Source organism: Vanessa cardui, chromosome 6 (genome assembly GCF_905220365.1).
Source record: "Vanessa cardui chromosome 6, ilVanCard2.1, whole genome shotgun sequence".
Taxonomy (NCBI): Eukaryota; Metazoa; Arthropoda; class Insecta; order Lepidoptera; family Nymphalidae; genus Vanessa; species Vanessa cardui.
Genome location: NC_061128.1, coordinates 13566709 through 13575193, shown reverse-complemented (window position 1 = coordinate 13575193; position 8485 = coordinate 13566709). Strand labels below are relative to the sequence as shown.

Here is an 8485-nt window from a genome sequence, read left to right as displayed (position 1 = left end):
TTATTAAATATTAACAACATTTTAAGGATGTTAATTTTACTCCAAAAAGTTTTTTTCAGTGATAAATATAAGAAGAACAAAATTTTAGAAAACAAATAAAAATTATTTAATAAAACAAAAAAATAAATTGTTGTAAGTCCAATTTTTCAGTACTTTTATTTAATTCCGAAATTCTTTTTAAATTTATACATTTAATAAACCTAAACCTAAAAAGTTATGCTGGCAGCCCACGTTTGAGCTGCATTACGCATTTTATAACTATTTAGTATTGTTGTTATAATCTGTGTTGTCTTTGTGAATATTCGACAATGGCAGATGCTAAGCAAGGTATGTCGATTTATTTCGTACAAACAGTTATTATTTCTAATGTTAGTTTATTGAAAATGTGAATCTATTCATATTCTTACCATATCGTATCTCTTAAAGGCTACATATAGTGGCTCCACTTTAAACCACCGTTCTAGATAACCATACTTTATAACATCAGCATTTTTTGTTTTAAATTCTTCTTAGGTGCTTATTGCTTCATATTTATAATTAATACAAGACAATTCAATATGTTACGATCGCTCAGTTGAAAATCTGAAATGATTAGTCGTTTTTTCCGTAAACATGATCTACTGGTAATATTACATCTGAACGTTTAAATTTTGTGTTGTTTTTTTGCCCTTTTTCTTTAAATACAAGCTTAAATGAAATAAAAAGTTTTAAAGTTGTGTATTTGAAAACCTTAACACCAGTTGATTGTTTTACTCACTGCATACATCTCTTTAATTTTCATGATTTTTCCTTCGAAAATGTGAAATGGCGTATTTTGAGATTGCTTGTAACTCTTGGAAGTAAACATAATCTACAAGATATGAAACATTTTAGCCACAGATTTTGGAGTCTCGAATTGCATGGACAATGTATTCTAGAATTTTAACCTGCTTTTTAGGTAAAACACCTGAAGACTTTTACAATGGACAATCACAATCTCGAGTGGTCCTTGCCAAACCTCGTCTTGGCGGATTTGGGACTTCTAGTTTTGCTTCCAGCTCAAGCAAAAGCTGTAACCCATTTGGTATGTTAATTTATTATGATTATTATAATTAAGAGTAAAAGCGGTAAAAATTCTCTTTGCTACAATTTGAACAATTACAAAAAGGTATACTGGATTTTAATTAGAATATATTTTGTATTGAAATCATCGAATGATTACAGTAATAAAACATGTGTAAATGTCAGATGTTGAGCATAATTTGGTTTCATTATTTTTAAATTTTATTTGTGTGCAAAGTTATTGGACCTGGATAATAAGCTCTGATTACTGCCTTCAAAGAAATAATAAAATCAAATTATATATGTTTTGGTATTTTCTTAATATCTAGTAGACTGCCTAAAGTATATGTATATAATAAGTGAATATAAGTTCTAATTATTATCATTTGTGTGAAATCAAACTTTTGTTACTTTGTTGGCTATGAGCAGGGATGGTAAGATCACTTATCAGATCCATCTGATGAGTGCAGATTCAAATACTGACAAGCCCCACTGAATATTCATGTGTTTATAATTCGTCTTGTGCTCTGAGGCTAAAATATAGTCAGGTCCTGCATGTGTCGGATGAGAAACTGTTATATTATATATGAATCCACATGCATTGGCAATTTGTTTCAAACTTCCTTCTCAAAAAAGGGATGATGCCTTATCCCAAAAGACTTTGGCACACAATGGCTACTGTGGCAAAGCTTCTTTTAATTCTTTTAGAAGTTAATATGTAACTTACATAATATATAATATTTTTGAATATGCTTAGAAATTATTAGTTATTAGGTACTGTGTTCTATGTATGCTGAGCTTGTTCTCTATATATGTCTTTTTGCTGTTAAGTTGGTAATCTGCATCATTTTTACTGTCAATACTTTTGTGTTGATACAGAAGTTCAAAGTATAAAAAACCTTGTACAGGAAATACTTTAAGTACCAAAGCACACACAATATGACTTCCTATTCAAAAATTTTTTTTGAATGAAATTATTTGGCAGAACACAACAATACTATGTGCTGTTGTTTGGCGGTAGAATATCTGATGAGTGGGTGGTACCTAACCAGTCGTGCTTGCACAAAACCGTACCACCAAGTAAAAAATAATTAATTCAAATAAGTAATTAACTGAAAAATTGCTATTTCTATAAGAACGTTTTGTAGGCAACTGGGGAAGAAGAAGGTAGAAAATAGGAAAGGAATTTTATAGATGTATTAAATGGCAAATTTGTAGTCTTTGAATATTTTATTAGTTTACTATAGTTAACATTATCTGATATGACAATTTTAGTCTAATTCACGATTCTACAGCTGTTAAGCAGTCTTCTTCTTAAGCGTGTTTACGTACTTCAGCTATTAAAAATTGCAATTCCACTTACATGGTAGGCAACATGAGTGGAGAAATTTTGTGGCAAATAGTGGGGTCTGCATGTTTGTGATACTAGCCGCTTTGGCGTAAATGCCAGTTGCTTGCTCAAAGATGACGAGAATATATATATCCAGAGGATATTTTACCCCAAAATAATGATTTTAAATTCACAATTGTCAAAACAAGATAATTATTTGCAGGATCTGTTCTACGTCCGCCACAACTAAAGCCAGGAAACAATCCCTTCCTCAAAGTGACTGAGCCAGAAGGAGGCAACGCAGAGAAAAAGAATGAAACAGTAACATCGGTCGATACCAGACTGAACGAGACAAAAGATGTCGAAGCACCAAAGTTTGTTCCATTAGGATCTAGTAGTGTTGCTCCAAGAACCACAACGTCAGTTCCAACACCCGCACAACCCACTACAAGCACTTCCTCGAGTGGTTTTGTTTTCGGTCAGAATTTAAGCGAGAGGGTAGTCATTAAAGAAAATGTAAATAATGGTGAAGCATCGGTAGATCACAGCTCCTCAAATGGTTCGTCCGAGCTGCTTTTTACTAGTGCCGTGGCGTCAACAGTTAAAGAAAATGTTCCAGTAAGTAATGCTGTATAATCGACATACCCTTTTTTTAGTTACAAATGCAGTAACTAAAATATCACTTTTAGTTATATTAAGTAATGTTACTTTAGTCTGAAGTTGGTATGTGAATACGTACTATGCAATTGGGAAACAATGTACTTTAATTATTTTGTACACCATACTACACAATTGATACTGTTTTGATTGACAGACAAACTGCTAATTTATTTTAAGGGGGAAATTATGTCATTATTAAAGTTTAATAACAAGACACACAAGGCCTCGAAGTCGCCAGTAAAACTAAGAAATTTTTTATTCAAGTTTATTTAGTAAGTAATCAAATCGGTACCCAAAATGTAACGTACGCCGTAAACACTTGGGCTAGCCCCATATGTCAAAAAGTGTATTATCAAACATTTGAATACTTTATTATGTATATGGCTGATTTAAAAAGTTATACATATCTGAATTCCGATTAATTTGTCATTTAGTTTAAAAAAACTGTTTTCAAGTAAAGTCTAAAATAGTAATATATTCTGTTCAGGTACAAGACGAGGCAGCCGTGGAAGGTGGAGAGGGCCTCGCAGCGGCGGCGGCCGAGTACGAACGCTCACACGCGCGGCCGCCGCCCCCCACCTCCTACTGTACCATGACCGGCGAGGAGGATGAGATTAATGTGCTCCAGGTAAATTCATGCATACTGTTATTTAAACACCAACGAGCTAAAGATTTCAAGAGATCAGTTAAACCATTTATTTTGCTACACACATACATTACATAGATATATACAGAAGAAAATAATTAAATTTAAAGAATATAGTGTAGGTAGCAAGGGGTTCATCTCAGTATAAGCTGTGCTAATGCACAGCACTGATTTTCAGATGGCCCCTGACTATTGGGTAAACATAAACAAATCATCATCAGACTTCACGTCTTTAAGAAATCATTATGATGTCCTAGTAACCGCTGTCAAACAGAATGGCCTTTACTACGCAGAATGTATTTGCACTAATGTGCGTGCCAATACAGTCGAACTCTCTGCTTTCTCACTCTTTTAATCCAATGGGACGACTACGACGTGACCTGAAGGCCTTTAACTGCAGAAGCAAAAGCTACGTTCTCTCTAATGTATAGAAAAGTAGACACTACCAACTTCTAGATTGCGGCATGTTACTGAGAATTGTTTGACAGTGAACCCAATAATCCACCTACAGGAGCTGCTTAATATACGAAACTAGAACGAATAAACAAATGAATAAATAATATGTAACAATCGCTGTTCCTTCTGGCAGATATCGTGTCGACTGTTCGCCTGGGAGAGCGGCAGCTGGCGCGAGCGCGGGCGCGGCGTGCTGCGGCTCAACGACGGCGCGGCGGGCGGCGCGGGGGGCGCGGGGGGCGGCGCGGGCGGGGCGGGCGTCGCGGGCGCGGGGGGCGCGCGGCTCGTGGCGCGCGTGGCGGGCTCGCTGCGCGTCGTGCTCAACACCAAGCTGTGGCCCGACATGGTGGTGGAGCGCGCGGGGAACAAGTCGCTCCGGATAACGGCGGCCGATGCCCAGCAGCAAGTCAAACTCTTCCTAATCATGGTTAGTGTGCTTAATGTATGTTACTGTATCATGTGCGAATTCGTAAAAAAGTGCATGCAAAGTTATCGTTACATGCTCGTGTAAATATGAAGGGATTTACTACTACTGTGTTCAATACTATCAAATAACAAATCACTAAGTAAGGACTTAGTGATTTGTTATAAAAAATGTCTTTGCCAGTCTCAGGTCTCTCTTTGTACCTTCTAAAAGTAAAATAACAATGCCTTCCCTGTTCTCACTATTTTATGCCATCATTAGTTACAAACGAGGAAAATTCCTTAAACATAACACACAACTACAAACGAATGAAATAAGTAACTATGACATTCCACTTCACACATTCATGTATAATGCATACCTACTTACTAAACTAGTTATTGGAAATATAGGAAAATTTACTTACCTTTATATTACATAAGATGTATTTTAGTATCAGACTTCTGATGATTATTTAACTTATCTAAATTAAATAAAAAATAATTAAGTATTGTTCTTGATTTTCCTCCATGTGTTAACAGGATTATATTAAATCTACTTTTACCAAATATGTGATAGGAAACACTAAGCAAGTGCCAAGAATTAATGTTTATCTTTCAAATATTCTAGGGAGCGCCGGCCGACATCTCGCAGTTACACAGGGCATTAATGGCGCGGATTTCACTCAGCAAGCGCAGTTCCATTAGCCCCAAAGAAGACGAAAACTCACAAAGATCAGCCGAGAGACTGGAGGCGGCTTCTGATGAAATTGATTACCTCGAGAAGTCTGTAGATGATTCAAATCAGGAAGACGATGGCTCCAATTTTGACGAAGAACAACTGACAGAAGATGCCCCGACAAACAGGCAAGGCGAAGTCACAAAAAATAGACTACAGTGTTCCGATGATAAGACTGACGATGATAAATCTAACATGAGTGAAGATATGTCCGAGGATAAAGAAGCTAAAGCACTAAAACGGAAAGAACCTGTCGACGATGAGACTTCGTCTAAGAGACAGTGCCAAGAATGTTAGTGAGTGTAAATAATTGTCTCAGTGTAATATGTGATGTTATCATGAATAAGTACTTCATTTAATCAATTCCTTGCTGAAAGCTATAAATTTGATGAAGTAAATAAAGAGTAGGGATATTTATGATTAAATTAATAAAGCATAATGAAGTGTTGGTATAGTATTAAAGTAATATCTATTATCTAAAAGAAGACCAGATTGGATACATTGTGTTTAGTATGAATAAACTACATCTACATTTCCTAGTTATAACAAAAAGTTTGGCGTTTGTTACAAAACATTCCAATGGTTGCAATGCGAATTCACTAAACATTTGATTCGGCCGAAGCTGAATACCAAATACATAAACATGTGATTTATTTTCTGAAATATAATAACAATAAAGAGTCTTACTTGTATTTGCTTATTTTATTTTTTATCTGTGACCATTACTTCTAATGAAAAAAAGGCGGTTGTCGACATCTAAACTTACTGATACATATAATACGATATATTAAACCGCCTTAAATAGAATGAAACCATGAATGTCATATTTATCAAATCTACAATGTCACCTCTTCAGGAATAAACCACTGAACTGGCTTAGATGAAATATGGTATGGTGATAGATTCTCGATGAAGAACACAGGTTAGGGTCGGAGAAGGAAGGGTGAAAGTTAGTATGGGCAATATTTTTTTTAAGAAATTAATATAAAACTTATATAATGTTTGTGCATTTTTGAGCACTAAGTATACGATAAAAAAAAAGTGAAATGGCAGGTAAAGGTTTGACCTTCAGCTTGTTTTCGATGAGGTTAAAAGTATAAACCCTACCAGTAATTGAGTGACCCAATGACTCGAATTTGCCTGAAAATAGTTCTTACTACTTATAACGAACCGATTACACGAATACAAACAAAAGTAGTGAAACCAAACCAAACCTTTTTTTTAACGAGGAGGAAATGCGTTTACGCATGCCGCCCCGTCGGGGGACCGGAACGGGGATGTGGGGCTCAACCGGGGCTATAAGGGCCCAAGCCAGGGCCTTAAGCCCTGTCCTGCCCATTAAAACCATCCTAGGGTTTCCACCATTCCGCCGAGTGGTGAGGCAACGGGATCGCCCAGGGCATGCATCCGCGACCCCACCAGCGGCAGCTGCCGTTAGGCGCCTGAATGACACACGTGGAATGCGTGTGCTCACGAACTCCCACGAGTCCGCCACTGAAGGCTGGGCGTCAACGAATCGCCGGTCGCCCTGCGGTGGAAAAGATGGTAGGCTCTGCCGCCGACCAACGGTGTAAAACACCTGGGAGGCTCGAGTATCGAGCCCTCCTACTCCCTCTTAGCCAATGAGACCATTCACATAGTCCGCCATGACGCTAACCAGGAACGTACCTGGAGCAGCCCCGCGGCATCCCTCCCGCCAGTCTTAGCCGTGGCCGCCGAGCAAGCTCAAGCCGGCCTCGATCCCCTGGGTGCGCCACGAGAAGGTGACTGCCATACACCCCCAAACCAAACCTAACCTATATTGACACATTCGCAGATTATTTTTTTTGCTGATGTTGCGTTAATACGTGTAAACTAATGCTGTCCTATGACACAGACGCTATGTTAACTCTCTAGACTACTATGTTATACAGTCTGAGCGAAGTAATAGCTAACTCTAGGTTCACTAAAACCCAGACCAGTTAATTAGAGAGGGTTTCATTAGTTCTTTTTTGTTTCTGATTACAAGGACCTGAAAGTAAATTCATACATATCCGATAGATGTTAATATTTGATTAGTGTATCTACGCTACATACAGGTACTTCTTTTCATTTTCATTTTGCATCAAAAGTTTTTGCCAAGTCTAATATTACCATGGCAAATCAGTAAATACAAATGTTTAAAGCAACAAAATCAATTAAATCGGACTTAGCTGTTTCGATTCACTCGCTTTTAAACCATGTACGAGTATGTAGGTAGCTATGTGGCAGACTATTTTCCTTTTCGAAGTAGTCCGCCAATGTCAAAATCAAAATATATTTAATTCGAGTTGGTCTTTGCAAGAATTTTCATCATTTTATTAAAATAAATAAAATAAAATTAAAAGCCTTTTATTCCATGCATAAATTTACATATTACTTTATACAGCTTTTTTTCAAAAATTTTTGAATATTCAAGTAGAAACAAATATTGAAATTTTTTAAATATATAATTTTGAATTAATAGGTAAAGTGTTTCTTCTTGGAAAATTTGTGTTTGCATGGCCTGCCATTGCCAACCTCTCTCGGGTGTAGGCCTCATCCAAGGCGTTCCATTTATCTCTATTCTTTGCTGTTATTAACTAGCTTGTTCCTGCGATCTTTTTTATGTTGTCCTCCCATCTTGTGTAAGGTCTTCCCACTCTCCGTTTGTCTATAGTGACATTTATTGTCCATCTCTCATCAACATAGCGGGCTTTATGGCCAGCCCATCTCAGTTTTTGTGATTGGGCATACGACAGCGCATCTATCGCTTTGTGTGATGTCTTATCTTTGCGTGTCGAATCTTGTGTGTCTTTTTTATATTGAGCATGCTTCGTTCCATACCCTTCTGGCATGAACTAATTTTATTTTTAATTTTTTTCGTGAATTTCCACGTTTGGCAGCCATATGTTAAAGAAGGTAGGATGCATGAATCTAAGATTTACTTTTTAACTTTAATTGACATGTTACTTTTGAAAACAAATTTTAAACTCCAATATTTATTCCAGGCGTTTTTGACTCTACGCTCTATTTCCATTTCATTACCATATTTTATGCAGCTTATTTGTTTACCAAGATAGATGTATTGGTTCACGTACTCTAGTAATTCATTTTTTATTTTAATACTCACCTTAATGCTGTTTGTCATAGCTTTCGTCTTTGAAAGATTCATCTCTAGTCCCACCTGTTTGCTTGAAGTGTCTCAGTATAT

The 8485-nt window shown here is 36.7% G+C and overlaps 1 protein-coding gene across 1 annotated transcript; it reads left to right on the top strand.

The window, feature by feature from the left end:
- Positions 1-226: 226 nt before the first annotated feature.
- On the top strand, positions 227-5966 carry LOC124530479 (ran-binding protein 3). The gene is made up of 6 exons (XM_047104662.1): positions 227-327; positions 938-1063; positions 2595-2989; positions 3519-3659; positions 4267-4560; positions 5167-5966. Exons 1-6 carry the CDS (start codon positions 309-311, stop codon positions 5569-5571), a joined length of 1380 nt encoding a protein of 459 aa, XP_046960618.1. The 5' UTR covers positions 227-308; the 3' UTR covers positions 5572-5966.
- Positions 5967-8485: the final 2519 nt, after the last annotated feature.